General features: G+C 38.4%; 1 protein-coding gene across 1 annotated transcript in view; it reads left to right on the plus strand.

The window, feature by feature from the left end:
* The first annotated feature begins 95 nt into the window (after positions 1 to 95).
* Positions 96 to 15738, plus strand: part of gfod1 (glucose-fructose oxidoreductase domain containing 1) — a 42091-nt gene continuing 26448 nt past the window's right edge. Inside the window, exon 1 of the mRNA XM_053635635.1 lies at positions 96 to 1017. Coding sequence (XP_053491610.1) covers positions 765 to 1017 — 253 coding nt within the window. The 5' untranslated portion in view covers positions 96 to 764. The remainder of the gene's footprint in view (positions 1018 to 15738) is intronic.

Here is a 15738-nt window from a genome sequence, read left to right on the forward strand (position 1 = left end):
GTATTTCTGTTTACATTCCAAAATGTTATTTTGTAAATAAAATTTTTAAAAACATGCCAAATACATCCATTTGAAAGGGGCAGGTTTCAGTCGGAGGCTCGAGCCCCCAACACGTCATGGTTATAAGCCACGCCCTCCCGCGCGCGCGCCTGTGCTATGCAAACACACAGGAGTGTAATGATCTGCTGCAGGACTGAAGGGGTTAACAGGGAGGAGGAGAAGGAGGAGGAGAGAGCAGTGAGTCTCACTGACACACTGGCCGCAGTCCTGATACGAGCTCAGCGCGGCTGGTGGCCGGCTGTTTGATTAAACGGGATTATTTGCGCTGTTTTAGGAGCGATTTTTTACCGGTTTATTATCATTTTGCACGCGCGTCTCAGAAGACGGACACAGCGCGCGCGCTTGTCTTCATTGCACCCTGCTGATGTGTTTTTGGACATTTTGCGCTCGTGTTCTGCATGTCTGATCTGTCGGATTGCAGGATGCTGAATTAAATACCTGATGCTTTGGGAATAAGATATCAGACTGTATATAGGGGACACGGAGGCGAAAATGCGAGGCAGAGGCGGAAGCGGCGCGCGCGGTGCAGGTGGATGGCCGACCTGATGCTACACACAGAGAGATAGACAGAGAGAGACAGAGGGAGAGAGACAGAGAGAGAGAGAGAGAGAGAGAGAGAGAGAGAGAGAGAGAGAGAGAGATCGTGTGCTGTAGTGCTGCTATGCTGTACTAGTCGGGTGTGTGAGTAGCGAGCTGTGACCGCCATGCTGCCCGGGGTCGGGGTGTTCGGCACCAGCCTGACAGCGCGGGTGATCATCCCGCTGCTGAAGAGTGAGGGCTTCTCCGTGGAGGCGCTGTGGGGCCGCACGCAGGAGGAGGCCGAGGAGCTGGCCAGGGAGATGGACGTGCCCTTCTACACCAGCCGCATCGACGAAGTGCTCCTGCACCAGGATGTGGATCTGGTGTGCATCAATCTTCCCCCGCCGCTCACGCGCCAGATCGCCGTCAAAACGCTGGGTGAGAGAGGCATCTTTTCATATTTACACCATGTGCATGTGCTCATTGGCTCTACTTCCTACTAACGCACTTGTGCTATTATTATTATTATTATTATTATTATTATTAATAATAATAATAATAATAATAATAATAACAACCTTGCACCGTCAGGGTTGGAGGTCCGAATCCTGCCTCCGCCCCTTTGTGCGTGGACCTTTTATGTTCTCCGCATGCTTTGGGGTTTCCTCGAGGTACTCTGGTTTCCTCCCCCAGTCCAAAGACGTCTTGGAGGCTGATTGGCATTTCCAAATTGTCCACAGTGTGTGAGTGTGTGTGCGATTGTGCCCTGCGTTGGGTTGGCACCCTGTCCAGGGTGTCGTCCGTCTTGTGTCCAGAGTTCCCTGGGATAGGCTTTACGCTGTCCACTTAACCCTGTGTAGGATAAGCGGTATGGAAATAGATGAATGGATTGAGGGCAAGTAGCACAATGACAGACAATGCATTCATTCATCCATTCATCCATCTTCTGTAACTATTTTATTCGCTAGAGAGAAATATATACCCAGAATAGCATGCCAGTCCATGCACACTCATTCACATCTAGGGGCAATGTCGTTTAAGCAGTCCACCTACTGCCATGTTTTTGAGTTTTTAGGAGGAAACTAGAGAACTAAATGCAGACCTGGGGAAAAAACATGCAAAACTCCACACAGACAGTGACCTAGGCTCAGGATTGTACCGGGGATCCTGGATCTATGAGGCAGCAATGAATATAATAATGATAATAAGTAATAATAGTCAAGTCAAGACAGACAGATGTACTGTAACAGCACAGAGAGATGTAAGAATACAATAAGTATACATACTGTATACGATAGTGTATAGATTCCCAATCCTAAAATATCTGAGCATTTAACACCCGTGTGCCTTACTTCATACGTATTCTTTATAGGAAATAATTACAGGAAAACTAATTTTTCTGTTTCACCATGATTATCATTATGACCTCTAATCTGAAAAGCAGCCCATCATTACTGGCACTAACTCACGCAGCAAGCTTGCTTTAATGCCTTATTACCATTCTTATCCAAATAATATGGTGATATCGAACAATACCCTGAGACAAGACATGACATTCACAAGCCCTTTTCAGTGTTTTGCCAGGTTCAGGTGTATTGGTACTTGGGAAAGTGTAAAAGTTTTTATCATCTCTCTGCATCTGCATCACTTCTATCTTGTTTGAAGGTGAATACATGTTTCTGCTTGTACTGGTTGTCAGGTGTTAACACATGTGGACTGGTCGGAGCATAGGTGTGGCAACCAAATATACTATCTCAGCAGTAGCGTCATGCAAAACCTGCCTTGGCTATATGATGGAAAAACTGATTCACACATGTGGGTCATGCAGTTCTGCTATCTGTACACTGCAATGCATTCAGGTTTCATAGGATTCACATGACAGAACCTTCCAACCAGCTGGTATAATTTTGACTATGTCATGAGGTACATAGTTTCCCTAGCACTATGACTGTTTGAGACATGCTAATCTCAGTGCCTCGAGTGGTATGTGTGATTGCACACATCCTGTGTTGAAACTCGCCCTCATCGTCCGGTTTAAGTGTCACCCACGGATATGTTAATGTTGTTACAAGTCAGGTGATTTAACCCTCTAAAGGAAATTATTACTCAGTTATTCATTTTAAAGCTTATTACTCAGTTAGTACTTGGAATTTTTCAGACCCTATACTGAAACTAATAGAAAAGATGTGTAGCTTGAGTGAGGAATGATACATCTGGACACGGCAGTAGGTCCTTAGAGCATCAGGGGTTAACTTCTAATTGCCTAAGGCATTGGAAGACTTCAGGTCTATTTTTAAGTGGACATTCAATATGACTCAGGCTTTTTCTCTTCTTGCTGTACACCTTCTTGTTTTGGCAGTGTGGTTCTTGTGTTCCTCCAGCAGAGTGGGTAAACACAGACTGGCACACACAGGTGTCCAGTAATGATTCAAAATAACCGCTAGATTCTGAGAATGATTCATCATTGGAGTTGAGATCATGCTCATGACCCAAAAATAGTCCATAACCATGGGACGAGTCCGAGGAGAAGAAAGAGCGTGACCTCTCGTGTTGACTGTGCTCTAGTGTCTCTACTCTAGTATCTGCTAGCATTTTTGCTATAAATACTCTAACGTTATGAATCGATGTTTTATTAACAACAAAATGGCGACAAAAAAAGTAATAACACCTTTAATACACCTGCACAAGATCTACGGATTCAATAACAAAAATAAATTCTTTAAAATGTTACATGAGATGAGAGGGAAAATGACATATTCAGGACAAAAATGTATTTTGACATTCGATCTGCTACTTGTCACAGGGAGTAGGTTAAACGTTGCGTTATGTTGTAAAAAGGTGTACATATTGTGACTAAAGAATGACACAACAGCGTGTGCTATTTTAGGAAAATGACAAGGAGGTGTGGTAAAAAGTGGTATGCAAAGGTGGTAAAAGAGTCACTGTTACCACCCATGATCATTTTCCAATAAGAGCACGTCCCCGAGTGTTTATATACCACATCAGTTTCTCAATGGCTTCGTTTTTAATGTTGTGGAATGTACACGAGACAAGGTAGTTCCTGTTAGCACTTACGTTATAGCAGATATGAACAGTTATTCCCTCACCAACCTCTCGTTTTTCTCTCTTAGTTACTCTACAGTGCAGTGAAAATTGACTTAAGCTGTATTTACAACTTATATACATTGAAAAGTGTTAAGAAGACCACTAACTCTGTGTATAATGAACGTCTGAGAGTGAATTCGTATTTTTGGTGTTTTTCTTTACGTCCTATTCAATTTTCACTTCCTGTTAAAGACAAGGAACAGAGGTTGCTGAAATAAGTTTTACCTTGTCAACTTTCAGTATCAGTTCATTCATTTCAGTATCACTTTCGTCAGACACGTTGAGAAGACTACACGTGTTACTAGTTTTAGAGGAATGATTGCTTATCTACTTTCTGTAGTCTGTGGGCAGTGAATGTATTTTAAAAAATGTATGGCTTTAAATCAAATAATTTAAACAGTTTCAGAATCAGTTGGTTGTAGCTATACATCTGTCATGCATCTATGGCAGAATTGTTGGCGCAATGTATTCACTCTTAGTTCTGAACAGTAATTCTGCTGGACAGCTTGGTGTTTACTTTGCTGTGGTATTTATCTAATCCCCTGCTCATGAAGACCTTGAAGTGAGGCCGGAAGTTAGGTTCACTGGCTTAGGTGATTACTCTGTGGTGTTACGCCAGATCTGTTTATAAGCTGGTGTTCATGAATTTGTATTAGATCCAGAGACAGGCAAAGTCCTTTCTTTTGTGTAGGGACTGTTGTTATCTGTGTAGGTAATCAAAGTTTGCTTTAGTCAGGTTGCGTAATACTGTGTTGGTAAACGTGGCAGATGCAAGTCAGGGGTAAAGCGCTCTAAGTAAACATGCACTGGGCTGTGCTAAGCTAGTTAGTTAGCCTCTGAGGTGGAACATTCATTTAAAAATACAACAAGTAAATAAAGACTGAATTTATATCCCTGTGTAATGTGGTAAATCTGCTAAGACTTCCATAGGAAGTATTTCACTATGAGGCTAATACAGTATGTGTGCTCAATTCACTATCATATTTGTTTCTTGAAGTTTTGAATGTGTGAAAACAAGGCTGCTATCTCCATTTCTTTGTTGTGACTATGACTGTAGGATAGACATAGATTTAGACATAGATTTGGGGACAGCAGGATGTGGTAATATAGCTCCTCAATTGCTATGGATGTTACATTTGGCTGAAATATATTTTAAATGATTAAAAACAACTACAGTTATAGTTAGCTATAGATTCTATCATCTGTTTTTGTCCTCTCATGGGAGGTTAGGGTTAAATAGCATAAATGTGGCTAGTTTTATCATGTACATTATTGTAGATCAATATCAAGGTAATTCCATTTTCCTTGCAGATGTTCATGAATGATGCAGAAATTAGCTGTGTACCAGGCAGTTAGCTAATACAAACTTTGGCCTTCGATTTTAAAGAAAAGAAGCACTAGCTAGTTTAGAAGCTAATGACTGTAGCTAGTATTGTACTCTCTGTTTGGGATTGACGACCATATTCACCATTCACAGTGAGTCTGAAATTGTTCTTTAATGCAACAGTTTTGTACAAAGGAGTGGAATGGACACTAAATGTATAGACAGGTAAGTGCAATAAGTTACCTTCTAGGGATAGCTGTAAATAAAATCCATAACCATGCTGACAAAGAAATATTGATTGATCTCTCCAGACCTTTCTAATTTTATGTAAAAGATGAACTGAGGTTGTTAGTCCATTAATTGCCTTTACTTAATGACGTTTACCTGTTACTGGAACATTCTTAGTTAACAGATAATTTTACTGTTAATATTTCATATTTAAATTGAATCAAATGATATCAATGGCGATTATTGCTACATTGCTATGGACTAGCCATACTGTCCATATTGCACCTGATAAAATACTGGACCTAGAAACATCAGGGGCCATATTGTACCCTGACCCACATTATGGCAGCTCCAACACTTCAACAGAAGGCAAAATGACTAGATGATTCTACAGACTGACTTAGAATGCAAATCAGTTTCCCCTTTCCAGGATGTGGGACAGTCGTTATCTCCACAATGTTGGTCTGTTTACTTTGTTTGGTGTGTTGATAAGCTAATCAGTTATTCCAAAAGAGGAATGTGAACTTGGGAAGGCTCTGGCTGGTATTAACAGCTAAGCATGCAGATGCAGATGATGGACGCTGGAGGAAAATGTTTGAATGCATTGGTAAGGTAAAATTTGAGGACAGTTGAGGTCAAAGTTGTGTAAGTAGTTATGACATGGTGTGAAAAATTTACACAGTGCAGCTTTATAAACGGGCCTACAGAAACAATAGCTCAGGGCAAATGAAATGTACACAATTTTCCCCTTAACTTAAAATGATGTTAATCGGTTGTTTGGTGTCTGAACAATCCCTGCTGAAAAAACAATAGAAACTCTCATAGAATTTGTAATGGTTAGAATGGGAAATGTAATGGAAAATGTAATGGTCCCTGAGGGTTTCTACTGGTAATTTGTTTCCTTCTATTGGTGGCATGTTATGTCTAGTGGATACCATTAAGGACAAGTAATGGTACTGGCAATAGTTTTAATGGTGAGCTGTTGGTTTGTACTGGTACTTGTAGTGGAATGTAATGTAACTAGCCTGGTAGCTTGTATCTGCCAGTTTGGCATTGTGTACAGTGTATCTAAATTATCACACAATGACTTCAGACACTTCATATGCTTTAGTATGTCATACAGACTTGTTTATATGGTTTCTGACTGTGTATGACACACTGTTATCTAAAAAAAAAAAAAACATGGACAGAAAAAAAACAGAAGAAGCAGCCATCTTGAAACTAGAATCACTTCCTGCTCAACAGATTCAAGTCGAATTTTAAGGCAAAATAAAAGTAAACTGGATAAAAATATAGTTCCAATTTGATTCAAATGTTTGATTAAACTATTTAATTGTAATCATTTCAATGTAAATGTGTTTTACAGGGAGTATGTGAAGATTTCGGCTAAACTGGCATCTACAAGAACCCCCGCATGTTAGATAGATTAGCCTTGTATGTCCAAAGGAAAATTTAAAAAGACAACACTTCATGGCTGAGATGAATGGAAATTTTAATACATTTTATTAAACTTTTCTTTATGCCACAGTGTGGACATTGGTCGCACAATGAAACTGCCATTACATCTACAATTTTTTTTTTTTTTTCAAAGAAAAAAAGAGAGGTGCAAAGAAAGAAAAGGAGTGTGCTTATCAGCTGAGGACAGGACAAACAGGAAACACAGGCTAACTATTTAGGGCAAAACTGCAACTGATTCACAAACCCACAACTTCATTTTCTCTGTTGCCCTTCCTAAAATCCACTTTTGTTCATTTACTGGCCACACATCGTGACCCACTCACCAAGCCGTACACATTTAATCAGCATATCCAACACCTTCAAGAACCGCCAGAGAAGGAGTGCGAGAGTGAAACTGCTATTCCCATGCCTCTAGTAAGTGCTGTCACTTGTGTAAGAATTCCCTGGGCCTCTGTCTTAAGTCATCTGGTTGGCTGTTTACATGCTAATGGAAGCACAGAGATTGAGTCTAAGAAAGAGAGAAAGAGCTTTACTTTAAATTTGTGTGAAAATGCTTTTGTTCATTAAATGAACCTCCCACCTTCTCTAAGCACTGACAAGTGAGCATTCCTGAGTTAGGGAAGTAGAGCTCACATGCTGATGAGTGTAAAGAAAAAAAGAGCTCTAGAAGCTAGCCATCTTCATTCAGAGTGACATTTTCATGTATATTTCATTCAGCCTTCTAACTTCATTTGGCGTTTGACCTAGCACCACAGAGGAGCATTAGTACGTATTTGCATTGCATGTTAGCTTCGCTTTCTGAATACAACGAACTGTGTAATCATGCAAAGCTGCTTTACAGTAGACGCAGGAGTGTGTCCTGGGCTGTATTTGCCGAAAATAGTAGATCCTGCTTATGAAGTAGTGAATGTAGAAGGACTTTACTCCTTCTCTCCTACTCCTCTACTCCTTTCCCATGACCACTGCTTAATCTTAATTTAAAACATGTACATACATACACATACAATTCTGTCTGAATGTAGGCATATTATTACATTATTAAGAGGATGTCATAATAAAAAACGGTCTTTGTGCTACATTGTGAGTCCACCAGTAACATAGTTATTACAGAAAGTGATAGGAGGAGGGTAGTGAAATCGAGTAAGCAGAAAAACTCAATCATTCTTTTTAATGCTTATTGCACAATGTGTGTTTGTCTCCTAATTGGTTTGCTGGGAATTCAGACAAGTCTGATCTCATACCCAGGATGTAACATGCAATACATTATTCATGAGCACTCATTATGGAGTTTCAGTCTAATAATCTAATTTGCCATAAGTGATAAACTTAGTAAACAGTAAGGATTCTTAAGACGAGGTGGTGTAATGCGAAGCAGAGTTACTGTTACAACACTGAAGTTTTTTTATTTTCCAATAGCAGCACATTCTGGACTGCTTTATTTTTCTTATATCACGGCAACTATATATTCACATTGTACTTTGTAATCAATTCATAGATTATAGAAGTTTAATGTTGTGTAATGTCTGTGAAACAAGTTAGTTCCTGTTATCACTTATGTTATTACAGCTATAAACAGTTATGAACAGTTTCCTCACCAAACTCTTTTTTCTTTTCTTTTTTTTTCCATTCTTGCATCACTGCCATGGTGTCATGATACAGGAAGTTCTCTGTGGTGAGCACAAGCATTATGCACAGTGTGCTCTCTTTTTAAGGCAAGTTAGACTAATCTTTCTCATCCCACATTATGAATAATATACGTACTTCCACCCATTTTTGGTTCCCATATATAGAAGTCTAGTTTGCCCACAGAGTCAGCATTTGTGTAGTGTATATTTCTCAATGTACGACTCATCCTATTCATAGAAGTTAGAGGTTGATTCATTTCATAGTATTGGTTCATGTGAAATTAGGGTAAATCTAGAGGAAGTAAGAATGAAGCTGATCAAACTACACTATGAATAGTGACCATGACCTTTATTAGAGCAGAACTGCATTGCTGTAATTGAATCAATTATGCTACTTAATTGAAACAAACACAGTTATCTAGATGAAGATTGATCATATCAGATAAAACACCAGTGCAGTTAGCTGTTATGTAATTATAATTGTGTAAAAGTGTAAATGAATTTAGACCCCTTAATAAACAAGACAGAGAGAACAGAAAACCTGCCAGAGATGATATGAGTAAGAAACCTTGAGAGGAACCAGACTCAAAAAGGAGCCCATCTTCTGTGTGACACCTAATAGTGAGATTATAATTCATTACAGAATACAGATGTATACGAGTAAACACAAACAGTTTTACGTGCATTAAAGGATATTCATTATGACCATATTGTGAATTAGAATCCGGGATATATTCATTATGACCATATTGTGAATTAGAATCCGGGATGAGCACAAGACAGTCATCATTTATTAAATAATTATAATAATGTAGATTTTTATAATAATGTTTACCTATGTGTCATTTTCGATTGGCCACATGTTGCTTGTTTCCACAATTACACTGATTGTGGTATGATTTGGTTGTCATACACATGAATTTGCTGACTGATGGAGTTGCAGTTTTTTGTTACTACAACATGTTTCTTTGTTTTTTAGCTGATTCTTACAAATTTCAAAAGATCAGTATATTTAAGCATACCAAAAAGGTTGAGGCACAAGCCTCAATGCAGCCAAGGACAGAAACTAAAGAAGAGAAGCAAGCAGTCATCCAAATGACCTTCCACAATGCTCTCTGGCTAACGCTCACACAGCTGGTAGGAGGAAGATAAAAGAGACTGTAGGCTGTCCAAGGCAACAATGGCCTGCATATACTGACAACACATAAGAAAATCAAACAGTCGGGGCTCTGCACCACTAATGAGTGGGTGAGATAATGACGGTCGCATTTGATGGCCTTTGCAGCACTACTATCTCTATTGTTAGTGAGGAGAGCAGTGCCTGATAACACTCTAGTGTTTATGCTTTCGTTATAATATATGTTGTGGCTAAATTAAATTTTAAAACAATTAAAAAAAAAATTTAAAACAATGAATTATTTTATATGACTTTTTTTCCCCATTAAGTTGCAGCCAATATAAGAAATAACATCATACTGATTGTATAGTGTAGCTTGTCAAAAGTTTAGCACATACATAGGATGTTCTCTGAATAGTAAGCATTGTAATGAAATTGGTATATTTTCATAAAGTTCTTCAGTAGGCTCGACCTAAAACGATCCCATGCTATTATGTAAGGAATAAAATATGATGGGTCATGCTGTTAAAGGAAAATAATAAACAATGGGATGGTTTGTTGCAGCCCACCACACAAAGCTAAAACTTGAAGTGTTTAATTTCTTTTATACCACAACAATTTTCCAACTGTAACAATTTTTAGGTATTAAAGAATGGTATGTCATATGTCTTATTAGTTCCTGTTGTCAGTGATGTTATAGCAGCTATAAACAATTGCACTCACTAGGTTCTCTCTTTTTTCTTTCTCTCAAAATTAAGACAGAAAAAAATGTAGCTTGACATCTTGCCCACCATCTTGAAGACTTTCGCATAGCAGAAAACCTGAAGTTACAGCTTTACCTCTGACAGTTTTAAAGCATTGCCATTGGAGACTCCTTCTTAAAACTCTAAATAAATGTCTCGTTACAGAAAACTTCACTGTATGAACTATTACAGATGTGTTTAATCTGTTTATGTGGAGCATCCACCATACAAGTCCCTGTGTATGTTTCTATACTATAGAAATATATTAGAATGAGCACATTAATAAAAACCTCTCAGCTGGTATTACTGTCCGAGTCATTCTGTTAAGTAAAATGAACCCATAGCTTTTGACCAATCATATTCATGCATACAGCATTCCTGTGGTATAAAATGTATTACTATGTAAAATGCTAGTTCTGTTGTAGTAGAATGACTTTCAGCACACAGAATACCTGAGTTGGGTAGTTAAAAGTGTTAAAGACATTTTAAGGTCATGAATTTAGTTCTATCCCCAGTTGAAGCCAAGCTCAATAGCTCAACTCGGTTCTTTTTCTCTAAAAGGTATTCAGGAGAACATGATTTAGTGACATGAAGCCCAACAAGACTTTGCAAAGGTACTCAGATACAACAGGGTATAAATAGACAAACTAATTAAGAACTAGCACAACACAGGTGGACACAATCATATAACACAGCCATATTAGGGCAGGAGCAGAGACAAGACCAGAAAAAACACCAGTGCATGCCCAAATAAATATTTAATATTTCAACAAACAAACAAATATTACCTTATTACCATTTTGATATTGCTCAGCATTGCATGATAAATAGATTATTGGGTGTTTGTGTATGTGATTATGCAAAGAAACAAAGATCTCCGTAAGTATTACTTTTGAATTCTATGTACACTCTTTTTATTCATGTGTAGGATAGGACTTACAGTGCAGTATGTCAACTCTGTGGCATTTTTTCATTGAAATCATCCCCTCAAAGCTCTACCACTGTCACCACATTATCCCGGCTAGTGCTCCTTGCTCAGACGCTCCCTGAAATTTCTGTCACGTCTTTAATGAGTTGTGATATCATCCTCTATCATTCCTCATTTCTTTCTCTCACTCATTCACTCATTCTTTTTCTCTCCCTGTTCTCTGAGGCTGAGCATGTTGTAGCTTCAGATGTCTTTCTGTACAAGCTCTGGAAAGAGGTAGTTTATTTGTAGCTGCCATGAGTAAGCAGGAGCAGCTGACAGGATGACAGGATGACAGGCAGGCAGAGTGACAGTCCTCAGCTGGTAGTGACCTTGCATATATAAAGTGAGTGAAGATGTCTTTCTTAGGTACATGGTTTTCCTGTTCAACTTGTGGATGGTCTGACAATACTGATTATAAGGCTCCAGCTTCCCTACCTTTAACAAGAGCGCAGTCTAAAGAAGGCCATTTTGGCTTTTTCAGTTAAAATACTTTTTGCATGCACAGTGTCTCTCGTATATATATATATATATATATATATATATATATATATATATATATATATATATATATATACACACACACACACACACACACACACACACACATATATATATATATATATATATATATATATATATATATATACACACACACACACACACACACACACACACACACATATATATATATATATATATATATATATATATATATATATATATATATATATATATATAGTGAACTCCTTTGTAATGGGTGCTATCATATTAGGGTGGATTGTCTGCTCTGTGGTTGTGTATTTATATTTCCTGGCTGAAGATCTACAACTGCATTATAATTTCATCTTTATATAAAATATAAACAGCTGCTTTTTATTGTGCTTTGTTAACTAAGAATAAATCACTTCTAATATATGGCTTATAGTTATATGACGCTTGTGGTTATGTCAACATGCCAAAACAACCAAGAGAAAGGTAATAAGTATTTCTCATATGTGTTTTTCTGTAAATCACTGTACCGAAGATGTCAGTGGTGTTTTCTGTCTGCCGTGACCCTGTCCTTCTAACTGCTGCATAATCATAGCAGTTGAAATGAGATTAGGTTTGGAATGAACATGTCTCACATGCTCGGGGCACGTGTCGGACTAAATCTCTCCTCATTACTAGCACTGGAGGACAGCTGTGTTTAGGAACACTGTATCTCATATCATGGTAAGATGTGTTACTATGGCTCAGGATGATCTTGTTCCATCGGGGAGTTTTCTATTTTTGATACATTTAATGTATTATCCAGTAATTAAAAAACAGATTAATTGAATGCTTTGAAGTAGATGACATATATCATTTGACAGACATGGCAGTCTGTATTGTTGTATCGTACTTGTTTCTGATACTGGGTTGGGTATCAGGATTGTTAGCTTTTTCTATATTATCTTCTTTTTTTTCTTCTTTTTTTTCTTAGTGAAAATAGTGTATTGAAGTTCAGAGAACCAATCAGATTGCAACTTTAAGATTGTGAAGCTTGTGGTGAGCTAAGTGTCCAGTGGAGAATCAGAAGCTGAGATTAAATACTAATATCACAATAAAAGTATAATGTAACGCTATGGTTTTAGAACACTGATTACTCAGATTGTATTGTGATGCCACTAATTTATTGGCAAGCTGTTAGCTTGCCTAAATATGTGATACATATTGTGTATTATAAAAATGTGTTAGTGTAACATGATGTAAGATTTTTGCCATATTGCCCAACCCCTCAACATAAATACTATGAACACAATATCTCATCTGTAAATTGCATATTAACCTAAAAAACATAGGGTTAAATAAAGACAACCCATTTGCACCCTTTGCGCATTGTTCATTTAAATAGCACCTACCCTCTACCCTTCTTCCATTTGCATAAAAATCCTGCTGGAATAATGATGTGTACAGTTTGATGTGTTTGGTAGTGTATTCTACCATGCCGAATGTAGAATGGTGACTAATTGGTCCCGGATGCACAGGGAGGCTGCGTGACGCATGTGGCATCCTGACACGCAGTCAATCCCTATGACTGAAATGGTGCCCTACTTTCTATTCCATACAAATGGTAAAGTGAATTTTAAGTGTTATGTATCCTCAAGGGTACTTTGGTTGAACCCTAACTTATTATAGCTCTTTGTGGGATTATTATTGTTTTTTTGAGTGGATATTCTCCACTATGCTTTTGGAGATGGCTCTAAAATATCAAAACTTCCGAAATAGTGCACTATTTTGGATATACCAGATGTGTATTATTATCTGTCAAAGAGGAAACAGTAGAATTACAGTACAGTGTTGTACTACATGAAGCACCGGCAAAGAGATGCACTTATATTTATACTTATACTGGGGCAGTGGTGGATTGACGGTTAAGGAGCTGGGTTACTGCTCGGAAGGTCAGGGGTTCAAGCCCTAGCACTGCCAGGCTCTGAGTTACTGATTGGAAGGTTGGGGGTTCAAGCCCCAGCAATGCTGCCACCGTTGGGCCCTTGAGCAAGGTCCTTAGCCCTCTATGCTCCAGGAGTGCCGTATCATGGCTGACCCTGTGCTTTGACCCCAACCTCCTAATATGCTGGGATATGCAAAGAGAATTTCACTATGCTGTAATGAGACCAGTAAGGACTCATGATCATTATTAGTACTTACGATGATTGAAAAGCAGTTCTATCACTGACCTGACGAGCACTGTGTTTACATGTACTGAAGAAGGACAGTGTTGCACTGGCAAAGCGAGAATTAGAAAAGTTTATTCATAAGATAATTTCAGTTATTTACATGGAGGGCGAGCCTTGACTTACAACAATGCAGAGTCGCTATAATTAGATTACAAGAGATCGAAAGGGCAAAAATAAATATCACAGTATAAAACATTAAGTGAAACATTTATATTCATTAGCTTCAATGAAATATTTAAAATGCCACAGTGTAATAAGAGTATCCAGTTTCAAGGTCCTGTGAAGTTTATTCCTGGTGTGTGGTTCACTGTGTAGTTGACTGTTACTCTCTTATATCAGGTATATGAATATGAATGACTCCATTTGGTTGGGTTTTTCCAACATATATGTATACTTGTTCAGCCATTTATTTTTCAGGTACACTTGCCATGAAGGTCACTTTGTAGGTATACTGTAGCCCATCTGTTACTTTGCCCCTTCTACCCTCTATGTCCATGAGTGAAAAGGGACCACCCAGGACCACTGCTGACCAGATATTATCCAGGTGGTGGACCATTCCCAGCACAGCAGTGGCACTGACAAGATAATAGCCCTTTACTCGGGATGTTAGCGAGCTAGCAAATCCCACTAAGTGATGCTAATGGCCATCACCCCGACTGAGGGCTTCTTATTAAAACTAATGGAGTTTGATGAGTCCAGGCCTTTCATGGAGGCCAAATGCAAATGACTCCTTTTTGAATTCTCTGCCATTCAAATGACTTGTGGAACAGCAGAAGTGCCCGTCCCTATGAGGAGCTCTACATTAGATCTGCGAGTCCTTAAGCTGTTGGATTGGAAATGGCACACTTACTTCCAGTGATTGCTTTGTTTGTCAGAAAGAAGTAAACTACTTAACACGTCTTGATTGTTGTTTTTTTTCTCTCTCACAGCTCCTTGGCCCAGATTTACCAGAGCACTTTGTTGAAGCTTCTTATACTACACTAAGTGAGATTCCTGCTTGACATTTAAAACTGTTGCTTGTACCACAGCAAACAACTATTATATTGTCTCACATTTTCTGAAGAGAAACTCCTTCTTGTATCACATGTAGTATATGGTATTCTTTCAGGCTGTTTACCTAATTCTAAGACGTAAACATTTATCATTGCCAGATCAGACAGAGGTCTTTTGGATCAGTAAAACTAACATTGCTGGAGCCTTAGAGATGCACTCATCCATCACGATTGATAGCGGCTGCATTGAGATGCTAATGTGGACGGCTAATGGCTTTTGCTCTTGGCAGTCAGCAACCAGTAAAGGGTGTTATTCAGCAGAAAGGTGTCCGGTATTTGGGCGTGTTCACAGGCAGACTGAGGGAGCTGATATGCTGACATGATTATTTCGCTTTGTTGACTGTTTGTCTCAGTGTTTCCTTTCCTCACATTGTCCTGGGTTATTATTATTATTACTTATATCACTTATCATTACCTGGACTATTATTATTAATTACTGTTACTGTGCACAGTACTCTCTTTGTTTGTATAACCCCTGTTCTATGTTTAAATGTTTTGACATTAACACTTCTTGTCAATTTTGTCTCTAAGAGGACCACTACTTTACATTCTGGTTTTTAAAAGTCAATTTTTCAAGTATTTTTTAATACCATACTATCAGCCTTGTGTGAAAAGTGTGAGATGAATAAAATCAGTAGTAAAGAGCCCTTGAGTTTACTAACTGAGTTTACTCAAGGAGGGTTGTCATTTTGGTGAGTAATACACACATGTTCACATCCAACACACACACATATTCTGAGTGGCAAGAGTTTGGACTACAAATGCCAAGTACAAACATGAAACATCCATCAGCATTTTACACTGCAGGAATATTATGCTTTCACACAGAGCCTGGCTC

The sequence above is a fragment of the Ictalurus furcatus genome, chromosome 1 (genome assembly GCF_023375685.1).
Source record: "Ictalurus furcatus strain D&B chromosome 1, Billie_1.0, whole genome shotgun sequence".
In the NCBI taxonomy this organism is placed as follows: Eukaryota; Metazoa; Chordata; class Actinopteri; order Siluriformes; family Ictaluridae; genus Ictalurus; species Ictalurus furcatus.